Source organism: Urocampus carinirostris, chromosome 8, assembly GCF_059441175.1.
Source record: "Urocampus carinirostris isolate Australia breed hairy pipefish chromosome 8, RoL_Ucar_1.0, whole genome shotgun sequence".
In the NCBI taxonomy this organism is placed as follows: Eukaryota; Metazoa; Chordata; class Actinopteri; order Syngnathiformes; family Syngnathidae; genus Urocampus; species Urocampus carinirostris.
Window position 1 is genome coordinate 18,037,812 of NC_142356.1, and position 26,312 is coordinate 18,064,123.

The following is a 26,312-nucleotide window of genomic DNA, read 5'->3' on the forward strand; positions in this document are numbered from 1 at the left end:
AAAATAAGCGTTTTTGTTATCATTTTTTAACCTCTACATTAAATGTATTGGGTAGATTATAGATTTATTTAGCTTTTAACATACATGTCAACCTCAGCCGATTGCTTTCCTTATGATTGATAGAATTTTTTCCTAATTAATCGATAATAAACCTTAAAAACTCACAGCAAGTAAGACAATGTAGAGAAAAAAAAGATAATTTTTGTGTTGGGTTCAATCATTAACCAAAATAATGCTTCAATTCATTGAAGATAACATTTGTTAGTTTACCACGACAATATTAACAACCTACGATGATCTTGGCGTCTGCTACCAGTGGCCGAGATGATCTGGATTAGAGCAGAATGGGCAACACGAGATCGGTCTAACAGAGTAAAAACATCCTGTGCAAAATTTGTTTTACGGCCAACACAATTTGAAATGATCAAAACAACGTATAAAATACAGGCAAACCTATAAGTTGACCAGTATGTTTAAGTACAATACTGTATGTGTACCTTAAATCATTTGGGACAGTTTACTTACCAATATTTATTTTGGGTTTTTTTTTTTTTTTAAATTACTTTTGTAATCGATACTAATCAACATTTGATACTTCTTTTAATGTAAGTGGTTAATTTCACTTTTGAATAGTGTATTGTGAAGGCGAAAAAGAACAAAAATCATCTTTATTTAAACATCAGATTATGAATTGTAAGGAAAAGTATGGATTTGTTGAGCATATTATGTTATGTCTTAGTGACTTCGAGGGACACAAGCATTATATTGTGAAGTGATCATCATGTGTTACTCATTTAAATATTATACCATAGAATAATTTTCAAAAAGAAAAAACAGCCTAGCTTTTGTGGAGTAGCTTGAATGTTAACTATTTCTGCATTGATGTCATGCAACAGATCGAATCGATGGAGGCAAATACAGTCAGATGAAAATGTTTGGGAACCCCTGATCATTTTTAAGATTTTCCTTTATGACATTTCCCTTTATAACTTTATAAAAAATATTGATATTTGGGATCAGCAATTTCAGTTAACTATATCTTCTGGCAGACAAACAGGGTGATATTTGAAAAGTTAAATACTTACTCAATGGAATCCTGCCTACTTTTGTTTAAGTGATTGTAGCACATTTTTTCGAAACACAGAGCACGTCTGTCTTAGTAGTCACCCCCGAAAAAATAAAACTGGTTAAAATGTAGCTCATTGAGATGTCCTAACTCTACCTTAAATGCAAAGCATTGAAGACATAAAAAAGTTTAAGACAAAACAGAACACAAACAGCTGATATAACTTTTTGAACATGTGTTCTCAATGGGAGAGCATCCAAATGTTAAATGTCTGCCCAAAGGATGAGCACATTATCGTTCAAGTTCTCAGGTGAAGCTTTCCAGAAAGCCCGGGGTCTGCTACAGATTACACTGTAATGGAGCTCTTTAATCAATGCAGAACTCTGACTGACAGCCAGGCCCAAAAAAAGGGCTCTTGTAAACCTGATGCTGTGTTTTTAAATGATTCATAAAGATCTACGATAAAGTGAAACCTGTAAAGAGGAACATGAACAATAGGGATACACTAGTTATACTTCAGAAGTTTTTTTTTTTTTTATGTAATTTGTTAAATAGCTTGTATGTATTTGCAGCCAGGAAACATGCAATGTGCTTAATTTAGGGTTACAGGATGACTGTAACATAACACTATTCAAAGTGCACCATAAGTTGAAAATGTTCATATTGTCTTCACTGACAGTGACAATATGAAGCTATTACTGCTTGTTTTTAAGTAAGGTATTAAGTTAATTTGATTTTTTTTCTCGGAAATTTAGGATGAGCTTCATGGTATTATAATTTAGAGGAATCTCTTATTCTGTTGAATAACTGTGATATATTAGTTAATGAGCACGTAAAGGCCAGGGACTTCATTCCCTATTAAAACATCGGGTGTTTTTCATAGTGTACTAAAATGGACCATGAAAATCTAACTTACAATAGATGTTATTCTTGCTTAGTATTCCCCAAAACTACCCACACATGCACATCCAACACCGTGGGATGAGCTAAGTGTTCAAAGCTGCCACTCTAACCTGGTTTTAAATGAGCGCTGCGTCTCCTACGCCTTGTGCTCTTGTTGCGATCAGCACTTTGATCACCTCCGACAGTAACTTCCATCCAAACATTTAAATTTAATATCATATCTGCACCGACAACCCAAGCATTACAATTTAACAGGTGGTCCGGTGGAAATTGTTACGGAATATAGGATTGTGTGCCCAAGTATGGGCACTCTTAATTCAATGCTTTTCATGTGTGCACAAGCCATGATTACTGTGAACTTGCACAGTAAAGAACTGAATGCCCTCGCAGCTCAATGCTAAACTTTGGGACTGAAAATGTGTCCTAGTTAACTCTTATTCACTCTGTAAAAGTGCCATAATGACTTTAAAACATTAATTTACCATATTTTTCTCAATCTCGACCAGGTGAGTGCGAAAAGCTCCAGCTTTTTAATCGAAACTGCTCCCTATCACTTGTATTCTCACTTCAGTTCTGAGATTCTGGGGTGGGACATTCCAGTTGTTGGGGAATGGCATCATACACAAGCTTAACACATATGGAAAAGTCCATAAAAAAGCCAGTGAAAACATGGTGATGAATTACTGAGAATTATTCAAACAAAACAAAAAAAGTCTGCATTAGATGAATACTAGAGCACCCTCATTAAGGTAAAGCCAGAGTTTGACATTTAGATGTCAATTCTTCCCCGAAAAATAATACTTAATAGATGTTAACAACACCTCCTGTAAATCAGTGATATTACTGACAGGAATACTTTCCTACTGCTGTAATTGATTACTGGCTATATGATTCATTTCTATAGTACAGACAGCTGGTTTAATTAACGGGGTTAAATAGTGCAAGGCGATCGCCTAGCACTTAACATTTGGTGCTGATATCGCGACAGTCTGGCGGTTATTACTGAGCAATCAAAACTGAACAAGAACAGCCTGAAGATGTACAAAAATTAATTTGCCATAGCAAATGTGTTATCTTACAAAGTCCTGCCCTTGTTGGGTGAATTTACGTGAGAACAGGCTTAATTTGGTGACCTATCTAAGCCTCATTAACTGCCAATTGCCACTTCATTTGGGTGTATTTTTTGTCTTACTAGAAGGCCTTCTATATCTCAAGACTTATTCGAAAGGTTTTTTTGACATGCAGGGAATAGTTGGATTGTGATCAAAATTTGTGAACTTGGACTAATCAGTTTACAGGAGTTACATAATGGGTTTGGGAAAACTTGATTGGAAGGAGCAAAAGCATAAGTGAGGTCATCACACAAATAGACTTTATTTTCACATCTAACTATCACAATAAATAAGGGTATTCATGTCAGGGATCACTGTAAATGACTAGGTTTGATTCCAAATATCAGCTTATATGTTTGAAATTTGCATGTTTCAACTTATATTACTCAATGTTAGTGGCACTTGGAGTGATTATTTCATTTGGGGACAAAACCGTAAGAGTGTTACCTTTGAAAAGAGACCAAAACCATTCAGATTCTCTAAACAGTTCAACGATAGCAGACAGCATTACATTTACCTCTTGTATTGGGATTTTAGGTAAATTTTAGAGGATTGTTCACTGATATAAAACACAAACTGCCATCAACTAGTTTAGATCTGCTCATTCATCTTTGCATAAAGGCATGGTCACACAGCCTTTCACGGGCGTATCGCAGCTGAATCACGGCCAGAAGTTTCTGCCCGTGAAGCAGACGCGGTGGAAAATGTGCAAAATTGGCTAAACCCGCTGTTTACCCATAGTATGCCCGTGAAACAGATGCCGGCGACTGTTCCGCGTCCTTATCGCGAGTAACCGCGGCTGCATCGCATTTGACCGCGCTTACACGCGGTACACACGCTAACGCACGTGATAACACCGCAATACAGGCGCAGAACAAACGTGCTATGACCGTGCTCCACCCGCGATTACCCGCTAAAATTTCGCGTCCTACCCGCGTGTAACCACGTCTTGGCCGCGGCCGTAGCAAGTCCTAGCACGTTCGTACCGCGTCTTTACCTCGTGTGCCGCCCGCGGTTACCCGAGCAGCGCAAAACTTTTTCGTGCGGCCAACCACGTGTGAATTTCTTACCGCGTGTAAAGCACTGCTGTATCTCGTCTGTATCGCGATCTCAAAGCGTCCAACAGAGTCTGCTTCACGGGCAGGAATTTCTGGCCATGATTCAGCCACGATACGCCCGTGAAAGGCTGTGTGACCGGGCCTTTAAGTAGTACGGCAAACAAAAGCAATGCTCACCTTCAAGTTGGTTTGTCTGTTACAACTTGCTGTCCGCTGAGCATGTTGCAGCTGTACTGGTTCATCCTGCAGCTGTTGCTGCTGCTGCTGCTGTTGATGCTGCTGTTGTTGATGCTGCTGTTGTTGATGCTGCTGCTGCTGCTGTTGATGCTGCTGCTGTTGCTGTTGTTGATGCTGCTGCTGTTTTTGCTGTTGCAGCTGGGCCTGCAGTTCTAATATCTGCTGCTGTTTTTCAGCAAGCTGGCTACTCAGCTCCTGGTGGCTATGCCGCAGCTTGGCCTCACTTGACATGAGGGTTTGGTAGCATTGGCTCAGCTCACTGTAAAGCTGTCAAATACGTATGGGATTGGGGTAAGCGGAGATAAGGGGGGTGGGAGCAGGTCTAGTCAACTTGATGTGGAAAGACAATGGGCAATAGTGGTAATGTAGCAAAACGTTAAAATTTAAATCCAATGTATGTTTTTTGGGAGGTCTTTTATGGACCTCGTAATTTACATTTTCCCAAAATAAACTTCCATTGTGTTCACGTGATCATGTGCAAAGACTGCATGTATACAAGCATTTGCTCATTTCTTCTTTGTGTTTCAATAAATTCATATTTGTGGGTGGAGGAAAGGAGTCTACGAAGAACAAGAAATTAACAGCTCAATGAAATAGAAATTTCAACATAGTGCAAATTCTGTCTGAATAAGAACGAATGAGGACGAATAAGAATTATGACGATACAGTATCTGTCATGGTTTGGGTTTATGAAGTGAATCTGATTATTTTTTTAATTATAATAATCATAAAATTGACTGATCCTGTAATTTTTGCACGGGTCAGACTAGACCCACGATATCAAAGCAGGGTAACTGGTAATTGAATATTCAGAAAATTTCTCGATGTGAAGGTGGCTATCATTTGTGTTTGTCGCCATCCACTGGGCCACGTGCAACAACATCTGGTACATTACACGTCACATTATTTTGGGGGTAAGGAATGATTTGTGGCCTCAAACAGTAGAAATACATGTTTTTTTCTTTCAAGACACTTGAGCATTAAAAGCTGGTTAAATTAGTCCATGGTAATCAAGGTCATAAAAGTCTCAGTTACCAAGCAATAACTTAAGTATAAACAGTATGTATATGTAAGACTAACTCTGGATTTTACACAATTAATGTCGGACAGGCTTGTCTTTGACTGTCAAGTCTCTGTTACATCAATGCACATTTTTACTTGTGTGCGTGTGTTCGAGTACCTTCTGACATGATGAGGTGTCAGCATTGTGTGCTTCCTCCTGGTTCTTCATCACTTTCTGTGTGTCCATGTTGAGTCCTTCCAGTTGCTTGATCAGTTGGCTCTGGGCTGCCGCGTGCTCCGTGCTCTGTTTGTACAACATCTGCACTTCTGTAAATTCACACCTAAGACGCACACACATAAACAAACCCACACCACGCATTGTGACATACCTTTATTTCGGCAAAACAGTGTGACTGATAAGGGAGAGATCATTCGGATCAATTCCCAAAGTTTCTGTGGATTTAGGAACGTAAAGTGCTTCTTTACCAGGAAAGGCCATCTTTAATCACCGTGCTAAAACCTTTAGAGGCCTTCGCAAGCTCTAAATGTGACTGACACATTAGAGCACAGCGGCCATTAAAACAGAAAAGTAGTTAAAAAAGGATGAGATTACTGCTAAGGCTCCTAACGGTTCCCAGAGTTTTTATCATATCGACTACAGCTTAGCTAAAGCCTGCACAGTTTCCCTTTTCTCCCTCCTTTAAAGTGCATCTACTATGCGAGGCTTACAGTGTGGCTTTAGGTGAACCTTGGTTGGAAATATCAGTGTCATCCCCAAGCCTTGGCATTGAATGAGATGTACTTAAGGTTATCCCTATTCAAAACACTCACCACAAAATGTAAACTTAAAAACATGGATGAGGTATACAATGACAAATACAACTTACGCAAGTTTATGAAGCTGATCGTCTTTTGTTGCCACCTCCTGTTCTTTGACAGCGAGGCAAGCTGCGAGGGTGTTGTTGTGACTCTGCATCCTGGATAACTCTGGCCAGGTGTTGCGTACTTCCTCCTCAAGTTCCTGGTTTGGCATTATCATAAGTTATCTAATTTAGTGAGGACTGTCAATTTTACATCAAATTATGATATATACGCAATGGCACTGTCATTTTTAAGTCCAGATTCTGACCAGGCAATTGATGTTGCATCAGCAGAAGACAAAGTTGTCATCTATTAGTAGTAAAAAGTGTAATTTGCAACACCCAACCAGAAAAAAACTTGTTTGTTTTACTTGATGGGAGTCACCTTATTAAGATATAAAATAAAATCATACAGTAACACAAGAAAAGGAAATAAAACGTTAAAAACACAAGATAAAATAACTTTCAAGTTATAAATCATATACTATTTATTATAAGGAAAAAGCAATGATTTCATGAGTACAGCAAAGTATTTTACAACGCAAAGACTTTGTAAGCAAACAGCACTACGGTTTTGCAGGAATAAATTCTCTCGATAGTGATAAAATAAATAAAATAATATGTTAAATACAAAAATATGTTAAAGAAAATACTTGATTTGAAGTTGTGGCACAAAAAGTTAATTAATATGTTTAAACAATTTTGAAGTAGTGCAGTTCAAATATAATGAGGAAAGCAAAGATACAATTCATAGGTATACAGTTGAAACGTGATATGAAAACGATAAAAAAACAAAGAAAATAAAGAAAAGTTCTTGTTTAATCGCATTAGAAAAATGTTCAAGTTCCAAACTTTATTGCAATAACATTCAAGTGGAAGAAAAGCAAATTTACTAAAATATTAGGAATGTTACATTAATAAAACCTCAATTATTACAGGAAAAAAAAATTCCTGGAATGTCATCAAATTGAGAATAGGTTGTAGATTGTAGTGACTCAAAATTGTACCTTCATAATATTGCTTTATAATTATCCTAGATCCGGGTTCTCCAAAGTGGTGCTCACGGGAACCAAGTAGGCCTCACGGGAACCAAGTAGGCCCCTTAGACCACCTGGTTCTGAAAACATATCATGAATCTTTGTCATCTTCAAAAGGAAGTTTGATTTCTATTTGGCATTATGTTTCCAAGTTGACTGAGCCTATTTTAACCTCTTTTAATTACAACCTGGAAATAATATACTAATAAAAAGCAAGTAAATACATGTTGTTTTCGAAATGCTTATCCAACTGGAAGCCCTTTGCGCTAATCAGGAACAAAAAGACAGCTCTAAGCTTCAAAAAGGTTGGTGTCCCCTGTCCTAGATTATATATCATCATATAGGGTGAATATGACTCTTTTCAAAACGCTACAGCTTTTTTTATTCCATTAGGTTTCTTGCTATTGGGAGAGATGGTGGATGGTGATACTTTTTTGAACTGAGTCCTGATACAATTATTTTTCTTCCCCTTATATTAGTTTGAGAGGAAAAGGAGTGAGAGATCACAGATGTCAAGGTGTGCTGAAGAAAGAGAAATACACAGAGGACAAGGACCGACCAGCGTGTTATTCAAACCTTGACTCTGGCCTGAGCAGCCTCCCTCTGGTCACATTGGTGCTTGGCCTGCCTCTGTTTCTCCTCCAGGTCAGCTTGCAGGGCGACACAGCGGGACATTAATCCCCCTTTCTCCTCCATGAGTGCACACACCGCCTGCTGCGTCTCCTCCTCTTTCCTCCCACACTCTGTCTTCAATTCCTGGACGAAGATGAGGGAGGTGTGCGTGTCAAAAGATGAGGTCGACAGGGCCGAATCAACAATAACACAAGAAAAACAAAAGTTTTTGTGGAAGGGGCTTTGTCTTGCGATTGTTTGCTACCAGTCCAAGTTAAAAAAAAAAAATTAAATTATCTAGGAGTTAAGTATACAGGTACTTAGGAAATAAAGCGATCCCTTGCTATATGTTTTGTTCTTCATGCCCCCACTAGTGCCAGCTTTTTAAGTGGGTGCTTGATAATGACAGCCAGAGGTCAAACTAGTTTAAGGAAAACAATAAACGAATAAAAAATTACCTTAAATTCCGCACTATAAGCATACCTCCCCAAAATAGTATTTTGTGACATTTTTTCATGAATAAAGGCGCACTGGACTATAAAACGCATGGAGATGCATTTAAAGTAAGAGCTAGGGTTGCATAAAGCATAAATACAGCCATCCATCCATTTACTGTCCCGCTTATCCTCTGTAGCGTTGTGAGGGTGCTGGAGTCCATCCCAGCCATCTTAGGTCAGTAGTCAGGGGCCACCCTGAACTGGATGCCAGCCAGTCGCAAGGGCACACATCTCACTCGTTCATTCACACGTAGGGACCATTTGAACCAGCCAATTAACCTGACATGCATGTTTGTGGGAGGAAAGTGGAGTGCCCGGAAAAAATCTACACAAGCACGGGTAGAACATGCAAACTCAGCACAGAAAGGCTGGTAGCTGGATTTGAACCCTTGACCTTAGGACTGTGCCGCGGATGCGCTAACCACTCATCTGCCGAGCCACCTAAAAGTTAATATGTACATGTATTTAAACAAAAAAACTTCCAAGAATTTATCTTCCAGAAGTTTCCTTGCCTGTAATGTGTCTGTAGTCTATTTTTCATACCCCCGCAGGCATGGGGAGAGCATGCGAACTCCACATAGGGAGGCTACGGTAGCTGGAATTTAACCCTGGACTTTCGCACCACGGGGCTGCGTGCTAGCCAACCAGCCGCCCGTAAATAAATAAAGTTGATTTAAAAAAAAAAAAAAATTTACCCCATCAATCAACATTTGCCTATTCCATTTGGTATATATTGAAAAAAAAGATTATGTTTTGTGGATAAGCTAAAAAAGACATTTGGAAATACACATTTTAAGTTAAAAAAAAATAATAATTAACATTACCACCTCTTTTTTAAATACGTACTAATCCAATGACTGACTGCCTATTCATTCTATTACAAATTACATTATTTATGGCAATAAGTATAAAAAAATATGCAAACTACATTTTACCAAACTTAAATCAATCACAGAAGAGTACATACAGCATTTTGGGTTTGTCCAGTCATTCATAAAAATTATAATTTTAACAAAACAAACACAAAAAAGAAAAATATTCTGCAACTTGAGAATGTATACTAAACATATTATCTCAAGTATGATTAACCTTGCAGACTTGTTTAGTTGAAATGTTTACATATTGCATTGTTCGTACTATCAGATTCTGAAAGTTCGAAGCAAGCTCATTTTTCAACGTGCAAATAAGGAAGTAGACCTACAGAATATTTGAAAAACACTGCATGCATTATTGGAGTCATTAATACACGCCTTAGTGGCAGGTAACAGAATCTCTCGAGATTACGGTGGTTACTTTTTTTTTTAAATAAGTGTCAGTGGGGTTTTGACTTAGATATGTAATGATTGGTGGGGCTTTGAAATGTTGTTGCTTCCCTAATTTATTCCGGTAGATGCCTGTGTGAGCCACTGATTGGCCAAGGTCACCTGTGTTGAGGGGCCTGCACAAGGGAGACGCTGGCTGTGTATGCCGGACACATGCAGGTAAAGGGGCCGCCGTGTCTGTTCTAATGAGAATGATGCTCGCCACAAGGCCCATCAGAATCCCTTTTGATGCTGTCCCCCTGCCATCTCTCGCCAGGATTCCACATTAAATCTGTAAGAGGGGCCTTCCTCTATCAATTAACCATTGCCAGGTACCGAGCATTCATAATTAGTGAGAATCCACACCATAAAACAGTCTTCACTGTCTTCCCATTTGACAAAAGTCAAGTTAAAAATCAGCTTTTCTTTCGCATGTTCTAAACAGCTGTTAAGCACTTTATTGTCTGTGGGTTGCAAGACACATTCCAAGAAAACAAAAACAACCACCAAGGAAAACTGTGCTAAAGAGTAATTTTTTGTACCGCTGAATCTACAGGGGGACAGAAAAGAATTTGTCGAACCGACCTGCAATTGCATGCTCCTCTCATGTAGCTGTTGACTCATGGCTTCCAGCTCGCGCTTCAATAAGGAAGTCTCCTCTTCCATTAACGGGCATCTTTGGAGAAGTTTGTTTAACTCTTGCTGCTTCTCAGACACTTTCTATAGACAGAAATTAAGCAAAATATGAAGTAAAATTCAAATAATCTGTTATATCTTTTGTCTTTGCAAGAGCGTAACCAATTGTGAAATCTATGTGTTGCATCATCTAAGTTTTTATTGGATAAAAATAAAAGATGTCAACTTGTTAAAAAAAAAAAGAGTCACAAATTGGTACAACGAAAAGCAACATGACCAAATTTAATATGACAAAAATGAGTGACACTTTAACATTTATAAATATATGATGTCTACGTTTTCTCCAAAAAGTCCCCAAAAAGTCTGGTTTTAAGGGCTGGGGACAAGACTGGGAACATATTTTGACCTAAGCAAATATTGGTTAAGGGAAAATCAGGGGGCAGACTATGAATGGTGACATGCTAAGTGACGCTTGTTATGGTGGTATATAACAATGTAATATTTTTAACATCCACAAATGAATCAGGGGGTCAGGGGGTTTCAAGGAAGGTTCACTTGATGCTTAGCCATGGATCAATCAAAGTTCTGGTGATTGACCACCAGAGCCTTGAGGTCCACCAGGCCTAAAAGGATATATTACTACCACTTAGCTGAAATTACCTATAATAATAATACTTGCTGTTTGGGGTTGCACCACCAGATTCTCAAATTTAATATACCGTAAATTCCGGATTATAAACCGCTACTTTTTTCCCAAACGTTCAACCCTGCGGCTTATTCAGTGATGCGGCCAATTCATGTAATTTTTATATCGGCCGCCAGCTGCGCTCGAGTACAAAAGGTAAGATTTAGACCGGTGGAATATATGCGCTGAAGAAGACTGCAACTTCTTGGCTTGTGCACAGATTAAATTAGCGTAAATATACCCTCATCATGCAAAATGCAAAAAGAAAGGTACAACAAAAAATCCACCATTACCAACGGGTTCAGAAAAGCCGGTCTGCTGCGTGATGGAGGGGAGGGCACAGAATCAGGAGTGGATTAGAGTTCAAGCAACAGTGACAGCCCGAGTCCGGCTGCGGGAGCGTGGGACGACGTCTATATGACAAAGTTTCTTTCCGACACTGAGCAAGACGACTTTGATGGCTTCAGTTCTAAGGAGGAAGATGAGGACGGTTTACTGTGATTTTTACAAGTATGGTATGTTTTTTTAACAGACCAGTTTACTGTGTTGCGAGCGTGTTGCTAGCGTGTTGCTACCTGTCACAGGCACCGTTTGGGATGAAAGTTATATTATTAGCATTAAAGCTATGAAAACTCTCTCGGTGTACCGTCTTTCTTTGTAAATATGTGTAACCATGTATAATATGTATTTGCAACTGTATATTTTTGTAATGTATTTAGTTTAGAGACTTATTCTCATATGTTTTGCACAGGCGAATCAAAAAGAAGGGGCGAAAACAGCGGGGGCTGACGGGAACTGGAGTAATCGTAAGACGTGTTTGTGGACGCGGCAGACAATAGTGGATATATATTTTTCCCACCCTTACCTTTGGAAATATACTTTTTTCCTTGGATTACTTTCAACGGGACCCGGACTATGCAGGTCTGCATCAAACCTTAAGTACCGGTATCATTTTCCGTTCATTTTGCCAGCTGTGAATTTTGGACTGTGTACTTTAATGAAGGACATTCAGTTTCAATCGCGGGACTTAAAGCCAGGTTTGGGTTAATTTTGTGTTTGTGTTACATTTTTTAATGTGGGCGCATGCGGCTTATTTACAGGTGCGGCTTGTGTAAGTACAAAATCGGTTTTCCTCTTAAACTGTGGTGGGTGCGGCTTATAATCAGTTGCGCTCTATAGTCCGGAATTTACGGTATAACATTTGAATAATTCTGCCCCTTACAAATTGTGTTTTGTCAATGAGATAGTGGCGTAGTTTATGAAAACATACCCTTTAAAATGACAAAAAGTGGAACAATCTTCCGTTGCTTTTTTTTCCCCTAGTGATTTTTCCATCGCATTCTAAGGGATGGGCAGGGCACCCGTATGATGCGGCAGGGATAAAACCAGTGAATGCTGTCGGGCCCTGCTGTTGAACAGAAAAGTGTTTTGTGTCACCCTGACCCGAGTGACATAGCCGCTTTCTTGTGTTCTGTTTAATCTGGAGCAGGGATGGCCAACCCGCGGCTCACGAGCCGCATGCGGCTCTTGAACTTGTTTCATGCGGCTCTTTAGGAGCGGTTATAAACTAGTTTAATGCGGCTCTTTAGGAGCTGTAACATGACATGCATCAAAAATGTTTAGCCGGCGCTGTTATTTGCCTTCCCTACAGCTAGATGGCACACCGACAATGTAAGCTTGTTTGAGTGACGTAAAATGAGCGACGAGAAAATATTTGCTTGACAAAGCGTATTGTAGTCAATTTACGTGAAATTACGTCTTGAAATAGCAGGTAAAAATGCACAGCCAAACGAAAATATGAAAAACACAGGACCTTTTTGCCTAAGTGGGAGAGTTTATATTTTTTATTGAACGTAACGGCAAGCATCAATGTTGCAGTAGATGCAAACTCAAATGTCATAGCAACTTTTGTGGCCCTTCCGGCCTTGCTAAAACCGTCAAGGAATCGTCTTCTAATCCACAACCTTCTGTAAGCATAGGCTCGTCTCAAATAACACGCTGCACTGAGATGCAATTAATTGCCATGTGTGAAATGGCTCTGATCCTTCCAGATCGCGGATTTAGACGGTCCTCGCTATTTCGCAGAGCGCTATGCTAAGAGCACAGCAAAATGGAAGTGAGGGCTTTAAAGAGATTTAGGCGTGAGAGTATCAAATACATTCAAATGTTGATAATGAGGTCGGCAAGAACAATTTGAACCTCAGTCGAAGCTCAACTCAAAGAAGAAAAAACAGAATTGGAAACTGAGGCCTAGGAAAGGAAGTTTTGCGAGTCTAAACTGTTCAAAGTGGTTCAAAATAAAAGCCATCCAGGATTACAAAAAGTTAAAGTGCTAGTAATACTTATAGTTAATAGGAACAATGTCAATTTTGTTTAAAATTGTTAAAAAAAAAGATGGTTGTGATCAAGTGACTCTAAAATCAGTTTTGTAAATCAATGGTAGAAATATTCACTGTTGCCAACTGCTCCAGCCACATTGCTTTTCTCACCATCAAATTTCTATTTCTGCTAGTTAACTTAAGTCTGTAGATCAGGTCAGTGTTTGAAACATCATAATAATTTTGAGAGTTTACCTCAATGATGTCTTGTACAGAAGATTAGTGGATATATGTAACCCAAAACTTGTCAGACAATAAGAGGACATATCAAAAGGGTAAAGGAGAACAACAAATGATGATGCTTTCAATTTGTTTGCTTTCATTCCCTTAGAAAAAAAGTGTATTCAAAAAGTAACTTTTTTTTCTAAAACAAAAAACACATTTTTTTCAAAAATTCAATTAGTGTCATGTTCTATACTTGGTTATTATATTGACTCATCACGTAATTTCACTGAATGCCCTTTAAGAAAAATATTGACATTACTATTAGTACAGAAGTGCAATTGAAAAGTAAATATACTATTAATTAAAAGGCTTCCTTCCATTTGCCTTACTCGACAGTCATTGCGTCATGCTTTGAGAGAAAAAAAGACTTAGTACCTGTTCCAGATTCTGTATTGTGAAGTCTTTGGCCTGCAAGATCTCCAAAACTTTCCTGTCCTTCATCTCACCTTTGTGCTTCTCACTAGAAGACAGAATGACGCAGAGTACATGCGAAGTGAAGCCGCTGTTTCAATAAAGACGCTCAGGGGTTATCATGGGGAAATGTATTTAAAAAAGGAAAACTTAACCAACAGGGAGGAACCACAGCTCGAAAACCATGAATATTAGTTATGTTTCAATTAGTCAATACACTGTATAACCAAAAATGTGTTTTATATACGGATGGAAATTGTTGAACATGAAGGCAACATGGTAACTAAGTGGTTGTCTTACTCAGTTGGAAAGGGTTGGTTTGAATCACTGGTCTGGCAATTGTGTGCACTTTGTCCTATTATTTTAGTGCATGTGTGTATTTCACCAGGCACTGTGTTAGGGCCTCATCAAGGATTTATACTTTTTTCAAATTCAGGCCATTTTGAAATACTTTCAAAGCCAATTTTTCCAATTACTCTAGTACCTGGCATATTGATCTGATGCACCTGTAGGGGGCAATGACGCGTTACATTACGAGCAAAAAAGAAATGCATTGGCAGAGCAAAGCCACCAGTACAGACATGTCAGCGTCATTTTTAAAAGCAGACTTGGTTTTCTTTTATTCACTTGTTGCATGGCCTGTAGTGTCAGACTGCCAATAAACATGGCAACAATTTCAAGCATTGATAAGCACTTCCTCCAAAATTAAAGCACTTTTCAAACCTTGAAAATATTAGATTTCAAACATTTTCAAGGATTTCAAGCAACCGTACGAACCTTGTATATCCCAAAAACATGCAGGACTATAATTGTCGATAGGCAATATAGTTGATACCTTGATTAACAATTATGACTTGACTTGACGAGCTGCCACTCACCTAAAGTTATTTCACCACTACTACAAACCTTAGGAGGCCAGATGCTGTATCATTATCACCTCTTAAAATCAATCACCTTGAACACACAACCAAATCAAGCTCTTCCTCAATATATTATTGTACACACAGATGAAGAGGAAAATGCAGCACCACAGTGAACTTATTTTAGCCTTTAGCACATCTTTAATCTCATGTAAACTTCCAGTGAGACAAAAACGGAGCAGCAATATGGTACCGGTGTGTTTCAACTTCTGCAGGCCACCAGGGTCCTCTCCTCCTCCACGTACTCATCGTTTGCTCCCACTACAGCTCAAGTCTTCAAGGCCTTTCTTCCAGTCTCTTTGCCTCTTCTGATCAGCCTTCTCCCCTGACAGACACTGAAATAAATATCTGGGAGGTCCCTAAGGGGATGGAAAGATGGAACGCGAGTTGCCCTAGCTACATCGACTGGTGCGTCAGTGCTGCACTCATCGCGTTCCCCAGCAAGGCAACCAATCGCGCCGCCAAATAAAAAAGGAAAAAAAAAATCTACACCAGGGAAAGCAGGAGGTATGAACAGAGGCTCCCATTGGGAACCTGCGCTTGACTGGAGTCGACACAATTACCATGTCAATATCCTCCTGCGCGTCAGGTGATACAGTACACACGCTGCGATCGCAGGGTGGATGTTCCCCCAGCCGTCACAAAGGACCAGCACACTTTGATGGGTTTCCTGTGGGGCTGTAAACTAACTGAAGAGGGTGTGGAGAAGGAAAAAGAGGCACCTGTGCCAAGGAATTTTATAAACATTGTTTATTTTTTACTCTCCCGTTAGAATCAGCTAACAACTCTTAGACCTCTAATGTCGTATACCCTGCCTGCAGGGTTATTTAAAGTGATAACACTTGTGATTTTTCTAGGTAATTGGGACCAAAGCACATGCATGATATACTTTAGAATTTATATGGTGTCGTTATGGAAACAGTAACCAAAATTATTGCGGAATACTCAACTGATGGCCCTAAAATTGGAGATATACACAAGACCTTGTTTCAAGTATTGCTATTGTTGCTGATAAAGGCATTTTTTTATTATATTGGTGCATGAGCTGGTGGCCCACCAGTGTTGTCGGTTCTCTACTGCAGTGCTCAGCAACCTCAGTTGGTACTGGGCCACACAGAAAGAAAATTTTTTTTTTAAATTTGTGTATACACATTTTTTTTGTACCCCCCAAAACTCTCAAAGTGTGGGTGCGCATCATACACGAGGTTTGGCGGGAGTATATTACCGTATTCTAGCAATGATTGGTCAATTGACTAATACCGCTGAATACATTTGCTCAGCATTGAATGCAACGGGAACCAAACTTGGACCGCGGCGGTGAGAGCACCGAATCCCAACCACTAGACCAATACAAAAGGGAAAGACTTCAGCCAAAACAATGTTGTACAACATGGTATCATGTGAAAACTAGTGTGATGATAAGATTCGTGAAAAAGTATTTGCCCTCTTTCCAATGTTCCCTATAATTTTCTACGGGTCTGAGCGTTCACACAAAGTCGGTGAGCAACGCTTGAAAAAAACAGTGAGCAACAGCAATCCTAAGTGTGGCTACTAAGTCATTATCAAATATGTCCAAAACTTGACATCAAGTTACATTTTGCTTATTTTCCGGCAACGCAAAATTATTTTTCATTTTTGAACGAATTGACTAATGTACCATTGCAAAGGTTGTAGGGCCTGCAAACGTCATTTGTTTTTAGAATTCTTTCACAAGATTTCCATTTCTTTTTTTCCTGGTATCTTTTGTCACATAATACTAACATTTTTGGGGGCTTATTTGGTCGGTTGCACGATACAGAACTGTATTTGAACACATTTTGTAGTGGAAGTACAATGTTGGCAAAAATTGACTTGATAGAATTGGAAGTTATTTGAATACAACACAAACTTTATTTTATTTGTACCAGTTTTTTTTCTCATTTTTTAAAAATCCCTTTATAAAAAAATCTCATTGTGTTTATTTTTTCCTAACTGTTACTTTTTTTCTTGCTTTTTTGTTCTCCATTACCTTTTTTCCTTTTTTTGTTTCTTTTTTTCTGTCTTTTTTCTGAATTTTACCTTTTTTTTCTCTCTTTTTCTCTCCTTTTGTTTCTTCTCAGCTTTTCACTACTTTTTTTCTTTTTTGCTCTATTTCCCCCTCTTCATTTGTCATTTTGTGCATAATTTTTACATATTATTTGGTCATGTAGGGATTAAAGAAGCAAAAACAACCCTAAGAGCCGTTTGGGACCCGACATTGACTTCAGGGCAACCCGTGTATTTTTACCTACTTGCACCATAACGTTGACTTAATTTGCTTCTTAATTAACAATTTTGAGCCCTAATTTTTGTAAGATGGGAAGATTTTCTTGTGCGCGGAAAAGCTCTGGGTAGTGCGCAATTGCGCACACACACAGCTTAGAGGGAACATTGCCCCTTTCCGATTTCTGCGTTTTATGCATATGTATCACTCACAAAAGGTTCCAGACCAATTTTAATATTAAATAGGGACAACAAGGGGAAATACAACATGCTGTTGTGAATTGCTGATTCCATTTATTAGACACGAAAAAAAAAAAATCTATCTGGACTTATGTAAAAAAGAACAGGAGCTCCCCTACCATTCGACTTACGAAAACAGTAGATAAGAACATTTTTTTCAGGATGTCGAAAAATATCCGGACATTGCTGTTGGTTCGATTTTGTATTGAGTGCACCTTTTTTTCCGAGTATAGGACATTATTGTAGTGATTCTTTCCACCGCTACCGGCGTGTGGTGGCGCTGTGAGAGGTCACCCAGCATCCACCCCGAAGAAGAAAACAGCTTCCTCTTTGTGTGTAAAGTGTAAAGAAGAGGCAAGCCGTTTCTTTTGAAATGAATGTGGAATAAGAAAGCTTGATACGGTTGAGTAAGAAAGCTTGATACGGTTGAGAAAACGGTTGGATTGCTTTTTTTTCGTCCACTCTACCACGGAAGAGGACCCCTTGAAGCCCATCTTCCAAAAGTAAGTTAAACTTAACTTTATCTTTATAGAGCATATTATTTTATGAAATGTTAATTTTTTAGGACAAAACAATACAGGTTACTTATACAAGTCTTAAACATACTTAAATAAACCTTAAACATACAAAATATAGCACTGAAGCAACTTACGAACAAATTCAACTTACAAACCATTGTCCGGAAACTATCTTGTTCGTAAGTAGAGCAGCGTTTGGAATTGCCCCCTGAACCTAGTAGCGAGTTGGGCCACATTTGGCAGGGATAACAGAAATCAAACGTTTCCGATAATTGGTAGTCTTTCACAACGCTGTGGAGGCCTTTTGACCCAGCCCTTCATTGCAAAATTGTTTCAATTCTGCCATATTGGAGGGTCTAAGGTCACACCACAGCATCACAATCGTATTTAAAAACGGACAACAACTTGGTCACTCCAGATCATTCATTTTTTTCTGAGCCATTCATATGTATACCTGCTGTTGTGTTTAAGATTGTTGTCCAGCTATATGGTCCAAGAGCGCTTGAGTTGGAGGGCACAAACTGATGGCCGGACGTTCTCCTCCAGCATAATTTGGTAAACCCCACAATTCTTAAATTCCCTTCCCTTAATTATAACTAGTAACGCAATTTATCTCAATACCACAATTGTCCACCAATAAATCTTTTAACTGCTCCTCCTCTTCCCCTTTGGCAAAAGAGAAAAGTAGTTAAGGAGGCAGTTTATTTCAAAGAGGCAGCTTTTATTCAACTCTGCAAGCATTCAATAGTGTTTGGCCCTAGTTAGAAGTCAATTCAACCTAATCAATGATATTTTGCTATTAGTGCCAATTGAAATCTTTTAAAGCCACAGTAAAACCATGATACTTAATGGCCACGTGCCTAATCAAACCAAACTTTGTCAATGCAATAATGTAGTTGTCAATCATCAGTCGAGCAGATGTGTTATTGACTTAACGTTTCAACATTAGATTAGATACTGCAACATATTGTTCATATTTGAGCATTTGCAAGAACACGCTATCTCATCCGTTCCAATCAAAGAAATGACACCACTAGCTTATTCATTAACTTGATCTTGTTAACATTCTTCCTTTGCTCATCTCATTATTATTAGACCTTGGAAAAAAATTTGACTTTTGTAATACAAAAGGGTCTAGCAAACCAGGAAAAGACCACATGCTTTCCTGACCCTCTCCACAGCCCTCCCTTGTTAATTTGCGCCATTTTTCCGAATTCGAGTTGATGAGGATGATGCCATGTATCATACTGCTTCATTTACCTATGCTGGTTTCCTATTTGAGTCAGCCAGGAGTCAAATGTGTGCACCAATGGCCAACGCGCGCGCACACACACACACACACAAACAAACAAACATATAAATAAATGAATAAATAGAAATATAGCAATGATGCATAGGTAAATTTTTTCAAATCGGACACATAAAAAAAAAAAAACTTTCTCTAGTGAACGCACTTTGAAATACTAGAGTAGCTCCAGCGACTAAAGCCAGCGAGTATTAAATTATATCCAAACGTACACTAATAAAGTGGTTCAACATGCTGTACGGTAGACGACTTATTTTTGTGAGAAAAAAATGTTTCCTTTAAAAGTTGAGGCACCTTAGCTACCAATAATTAAACCAAAATTGTATTGTCCTTGGCTTTTTCTGTCAAGGAACATACTCAAAGACAGAAGCCTCCTATATTAGATTACATTTATACACCTGGGCATTGTCAGGAAAACTGTACATATTTTAGCTTTTTTGAGCGTTCCCATGCCACTGATCTTTATGTGGCTTAGCCACTTCGTGAAAAAGGTCATATTCAATCTCAATTTATCCGTTAAAGACGCTAGTTGGCAGGGGTCTTTCAACGGTCCACGGTAGCAGTGCAAGAGTGTTTTCATTAAAAAGGTTTCCATGGCTGAACTGCGATGCTGAGGATAACAAGGCTTAAATCGGCATCTGCGGCAGATTTTGTACTAACCCCAGAAGAATAGCCAAGGTGCCTTATGTCCACCGAGCAACTTTCACGCTTATCTCAACAAGGTTCAAAAAGGAGATGAAGAAATGTGCAGCAGTGGGGTTTTGAGAATGATTCAAATACTCACCGCTCAACTACAAGACTCACAGCCTGGGTCAAGTCTGGTTGTTCTACTTGGAGTCGTTTCCAGAGGGACCACACAAAGTCTTTATCAGTCTGTGTAAACACAACAAAGTTAACAACAGTCAATATAAAAATTATGCCTTTTAGAGCAACATTGTGGTGTTCTAGTCAGAAACAGTACTGGTAAAATACAACATAATCACAAACTTGATTTTTTTTGTGTTGTTATTAATATTCAGAATATTTAACTGCTTTATATTTAACTACAAGGAATTATTTGGGGTGAAATAAATTTTCTTCAGGAAAAATCATGAATTGATTAATCTATATTGATATACATTTTGTGTACCAATTATGCAACTTAACGTACCGTATATTACGGACTATGAGGAGATTAAGATTAAAGGAGGACCCTCAAAAATATTTTACAAAATTAAATAAAAAGAGTCCTTTGTGAGATGGCTTCATATAAAAGGCAGACTAAGACGCTTGAAATTCAAAACAGTGTAAACCTAGAAAAACATCACAAAAAAAACCCCGATTTGATAGAATGTAAAGTCACATCAAGAAATATAGTTTCACAACCAAGCTGAATTTATCAATTCGTAAATGTTTACTGTAGGTGGTAGAATTAATTCATAATTAAGTATTTCCGATTTTATTCTACCTATTTTCCAATCTTATAAGATGCACCGGATTTTAAGGCGCACATTTGTATTCCTGGCAGGTTGTGCGTTCTTTCAGTGCGCCTGTAGTCCAGAAAATATGCTGCTGTGATATAAAATCACACCTCCATTTCTCCTGACCCATTTACTGAAGTTTGACTCTGATTTAGGCTTTTTATGTAAGTATTCAAAATTAACCCAAATGTTAAAGTTACAAGCATGTACTGTATACTATACAATATAATATCCATCCATCCATCCATTAACTGCACCGCTTATCCTCAGTAGGACCGCAGGGGTTCTGGAACCCATCATAACAAAATATAATTTTATAATATCTCATCTCATCTCATCAGCCGTACCGCTTATCCTCATTAGGGTCGCGGGGGGGCTGGAGCCCATCCCAGCCATCTCCGGGCAGTGGGCAGGGGACACCCTGAACTGGTTGCCAGCCAATCGCAGGGCACACGGGGACAGACAACTCACTCGCTCATTCACACCTAGGGACAATTTGGACCGGCCAATTCACCTGAAATGTTTTTGGAACGTGGGAGGAAACCGGAGTGCCCGGAGGAAACCCACGCAAGCACGGGGAGAACATACAAACTCCGCACAGGAAGTCTGGAGCTGGATTTGAACCCACGACAGGTTCCCATGACATGAACTGTGCCGCACAAGCGCTAACCACTGCGCCGCCGTGCTGCCCAAAAAAAACAGTGTTAAATGATAATAGTTAAAGGAATAAAAGATAGTTAGTAACATAAGTAGATCGATAGAATTTTTTGTTTGATCAGCTGAGGCTTGATTCAGCCATCCTGTGTTACGAAGACAATTGCTTAACCGGGTGAACTACTGGGAAATAAACTAAGCTGGTGAATATTTTTTGCAAAAATGGTCATAATACTGAAAACTGAGTGAACTTAGGACAATTTTTGTCGGCTTGGCTAGGAATTGAACACATACTTGTATCACACACAGAAGAAATAAAGATGCCGATAGCGCTAATGGTAATATTTAGTATTTGATTCATCCCTTTAGTCAAAAATATTTTAATGTGTTTCCACTACAAATTTAAGAATATATTATATATACACATACGTATAGATACAGATTAGCCATCTTGAATCCCATGTATACATTTTAAAAACACAGACCTAACTTAGGCGTGAACCAGTAACCCTTAAAATACCAACAAATACCCTTGACCCACAGGGCCAGTTAACTATAGTAAACAGAATGAAACCGTTTTACTACCAATAAATTATCCTAATGTTTTCAAAACACATGCTTATTATTCAAGGAAAGACATTCCATAGTTCCATTCATACCATTATTATATCCATAACAGCGAATAAATTTAATTGAATAAAATCAGAAAAAAAAATAATCAAAAACAAGAATTAAATTCAGCATCATTTCCTTTGATTCTGTACAGAAGAGTAGCACAGATAGCAAAAAAAAATAAAAATAAAAAAATAAAAAATAAAAAGCCAAATCCATCACAATAGTGACTTAATGTTATTTATAGAGACATTACAAGTATGGTGAAGAGCTGGAGTACTTATTTATTTGAATGTCGCCAATTAAAAACAGTTTACTAATTTTTCATTTGACAAATCCTCAAAAAGGACAGCAGCAGATCAGGCCAGTTTTTGCTCCCTCAAAAAACAAAAATGAAGAGGAATCGTTGATGACATTAGCATACTAGGGAAAAGCGAGTTGATCAATAATTTAGGCAGTCTAGCACAAAATAATTTTTGATCGGCTTGAGTCAGTGATGAGCGTCTCTGAACGCGGCGTCTGGGATGTGACCTTCTGCTCCAGGGGGGCAGGAATTGACACTTGTCATGATACACTATTTATGACCAGTGAGGGGCTGGCATCCATTTTGATATGGTGGTTGCAGTTTCTTCATTAATCAACCACTCTCAAGATCTGTTTTTCCCAAAGTAAGCAGCACCAAAGAAACTCGAAACTGATGACAGAGTGAGTCATCTTCAAGTCGACGAACCCGCCCGCCCCCGACGCATTTCCAATTCAAATAGTCTCTGGAGTTTTTAAAGCTACATTTCATTTAATGAGGGACATCTTGAAAAAAAAAACATTTCTCGACATTAAAAGACAGAATTATACCAAATCGACTTAATATAAGATTATCTGATAAATTATGTTCACATCATCACAAGATAAAAGTCATCCCTCCCACTGGAATCCACTGGTCTCCAATTAGTACATGAATTTTCTCGCCCCCCATCTGAAAAGTGTCTAATCAATTATTTAGTCAAATGGCAGAGCGGACCTTGATGAGACCATGAGGAGAACATACAAAGTGGACCGTCAAGCTATGCTATCTGCAAGCATTCACCTCAGACGCAGTAGATGGCGTGCTAAAGATTCTGCAGAAGCAGCTGAACGAAAGTAGCAGCAAGTAACTTGAAATAAAGCGGGCCCTTTAGCCAACATTAGTGTTTGGTCAAGACCCTTATCAGTGCACATTTAAACATGTGTTGAATGCGTGTTTGATGGCTGGATGAATTATTCATTTTACATGATAAGACACTGAAACACCACGGGCCAAACATAGTGGGATGAGCCACTGGAATCCAGCCACACATAATAATTAAATTAGCATTAGTCTAGCAGGAGCACTTGCTGGCTGAAAGATGGGCGCCTTTGTAGTTAATGGCCATCCCTGAGTACATCTTGCCAAAGACTTAAGACATCGAGGGTTTTCAAATGGCAATATTTAAATGGTACACTATAGTACTAAAGGCTGGCCAATTAGACTGACCGGAGATCTGATGTCATACTTCACGATGAGACCACCAAGAATGTTCAGTTTTATTAGCAACAGACAACAAGACCATCAGAAAAAAGGCTAATATTTTGTTGTAAACTTTCATTTTAATGTAAATATATATTTTTAGAAACAGGTTGTATTTGCAATATGTGTACCATAATAATGCAATGAAAGTCAAATCCAAATTCATTACCCAAATATGTCAATAGTAGTTGCGACAGGAGACAATGTGTTTGGCAGCCCTAAATATTTAAATGCAGGGGTGCATTGAGCACAATTACCAGGATGGGTTTTTCCCCCAAAAACAACTGATTGCAGTTGTCATGTTCTTTTCCATCTTCAACTAAACATCCAACGCTGCTATATAAAATAAAATGAAAAACATTTGGGGCAGCACGGCGGAGCAGTGATTAGCGCGTGTGCAGCAAAGTTCTGCAGTCATGAGATCGAAAACTTTCTGTGTGGAGTTTGCATGATCTCCCTGTGCTTACGTGGGTTTCCTCCCGGCACTCCGGTTTCCTCCCACATTCCCAAAAAGATGCATTTCAGGTTAATTGGCTGGTCCAAATTGTCCCTAGGTGTGAATGGGCGAGTGAGTTGTCTGTCCCTGTGTGCCCTGCGACTGGCTGGCAACCAGTTTAGGGTGTCCCTGCCCACTTCCTGAAGATAGCTGGGATGGGCTCCCCCGCGACCCTACTGGGGATAAGCGGTGCAGATAATGGATGGGTGGATGAAAAACATTTATAAAAACAGTATATTTACAAAATTTCAGAAATCAGGAGCGAAGTTAAACACAAGCTTTGCTTGGTAATCGACGCAGCAGTTGCTCCACTAACATTTTTCAATGCACAGGGGAAAAAAAAATTTACTAAACAATTGATCCTCATACTAATTTTTAGTAGTTAGACTTTAGATTTAAAATTTTGAAAAGCCAATTATTAAATCATTGTTAAAAAATACATTCAAACTGCCAGTAATTTATTTATTTGTAGTTAAAAGCATGGCTGTCTTAAAATGTTTTATTTTTTAAACAAGATGCGTGATTCTGTTTTTCAAACCAATGCAACCAGCATACTGATACAACTGATATATGCATATACACAGAAATTCATTAAAATGTACCAAAAGTCCAATCCAAAAACAGCACATCTTAAAATTTTAGTTCAAAAACAATTCATTTATAAAATAATATAGAATCAACTGGTAGTGGCAGCTGCCACGTTATCATTGGAAACCCTGAAAAGAAAATGTAAACAACGTCAACGGTTGATATATAATACAGTGGATTTCAAGATAGACAACAAGCCAATAATAATAATTGTTATAAACTTGGTGCTTATTCAAACAATGAAAGGCAAGGAAATAACAACAAGTTTGTAGCGTGTTAAGTGGATGGCATCACTGTTGGTTTCTTGCTCTCAAAAAATATATCCAGCAAGTAATGCAAGTGTTGTTATGTCAACTGACTTAAGGAATTCTAATCAGTGAAGTACATTAGTAAAATCTAAATTAATCTCCATGTGACGCAAACAGAAAAATCCGATTTTCTGCTTAATATGACTTACATTTTTATGGTGCAGTGATAATTCTTGCACTTTATTATTCATTTTAAATGCTTTAGTTTCCCGGAATGAACACTTATTAATGGGATTATTAATAGAGTGAATCAATTGAATGCATGTTGCATAAATTTAGTGCCAGCCGGTTGTTACTTTATGCAAAGTGTGATAAAAGTTCAGATGTTACGAGGCACCACCTGGTGGCGATACTTACAAAATCGGATGTGAAGAAGATACACTTCTCTATCATTCTGGGATTTTTGAGTATATGCATTGCAAATATATGCAGAAATAGAATGATGGTGTTATCCCATTAAATAAAGGAAAACGGCTAGTCATGAGTTCCCATGAAGTAAGCACTGAAGCAAATATTAGTTTTTGTCTACTGTCAACAGTGATCTAAATATTATTAATATGACTATTTGGTAAATAGATCGTATTAACTTTGAGTGTTGTTCTGCAATTTTTTCCCCAATGCAAACCATGTAAAACGGTGCATATTTCATTACATCATACCTGGCATTGCACCAACTCCTCTGATAAGCTTCTCACTTTCTCCTCCAGTGCCAACACGCGCGGTTCGTTAGCAGACGACATAGTGATTCAGAAATAAATTCAATTCCACACTCGATAACAGCACTTCTCTCGATACATTAACCTCCGGGAGCTGAGACAGCTACAAGTTAGCTGGCAGCTAACGCAAAGTTGTAAGCCTGGAGTCCCTGACTATGTTTGAAGTTTTGCCTCGGCTCAATAGCGTATTCCAGAGACATTACGTTTGGAAATACACATTATCTAGGATAAACGTTTAGGCATTTATCTTGTTTGCCATTTAAATAGAAGAAAAATAACTTGTGAGGTTTCGTACTCCTTCCTGATTTCAAACCATCCCGCTGTTGCCTGGTTACGTCATGTGTACACGACGTTTTTCGACAATTCTCTTTGATTTACGACTTTGACTGAATTTGATTATAAATTATACAGTAAATGGCTGCATTAATTTCTGAAACGTATAACAATTGATTCATTTTATGCAAAGTATTTTGCAAGACGCTATAAATTTGGTACAAACGTATATTTTGCCCTTTAGATATATATATATATATATATATATATATATATATATATATATATATATATATATATATATATATATATATATATATATATATATATATATATATATATATATATATATATATATATATATATATATATATATATATATATATATATGTCATGTCATCTCATCTCATTAGCTGC

General features: G+C 38.2%; 1 protein-coding gene across 3 annotated transcripts in view; it reads right to left on the minus strand.

Annotated features, from left to right (window-relative positions):
* cntln (centlein, centrosomal protein) overlaps positions 1-25,945 on the minus strand; it is a 278,092-nt gene extending 252,147 nt beyond the window's left edge. For all 3 annotated transcript variants that reach the window (XR_015851108.1, XM_088341835.1, XM_088341834.1), the window contains exons 1-9: positions 25,566-25,945; positions 20,030-20,118; positions 13,985-14,069; positions 10,271-10,405; positions 7,852-8,031; positions 6,266-6,399; positions 5,557-5,719; positions 4,477-4,643; positions 4,317-4,416 (exon numbers count right to left, since the gene is read on the minus strand). Coding sequence is in view for 2 of the 3 variants with exons in the window: in XM_088341835.1 (XP_088197961.1) it covers positions 4,317-4,416; positions 4,477-4,643; positions 5,557-5,719; positions 6,266-6,399; positions 7,852-8,031; positions 10,271-10,405; positions 13,985-14,069; positions 20,030-20,118; positions 25,566-25,646 (1,134 nt within the window). In the remaining variant the exon portion in view is untranslated. The remainder of the gene's footprint in view (positions 1-4,316; positions 4,417-4,476; positions 4,644-5,556; positions 5,720-6,265; positions 6,400-7,851; positions 8,032-10,270; positions 10,406-13,984; positions 14,070-20,029; positions 20,119-25,565) is intronic.
* Positions 25,946-26,312: the final 367 nt, after the last annotated feature.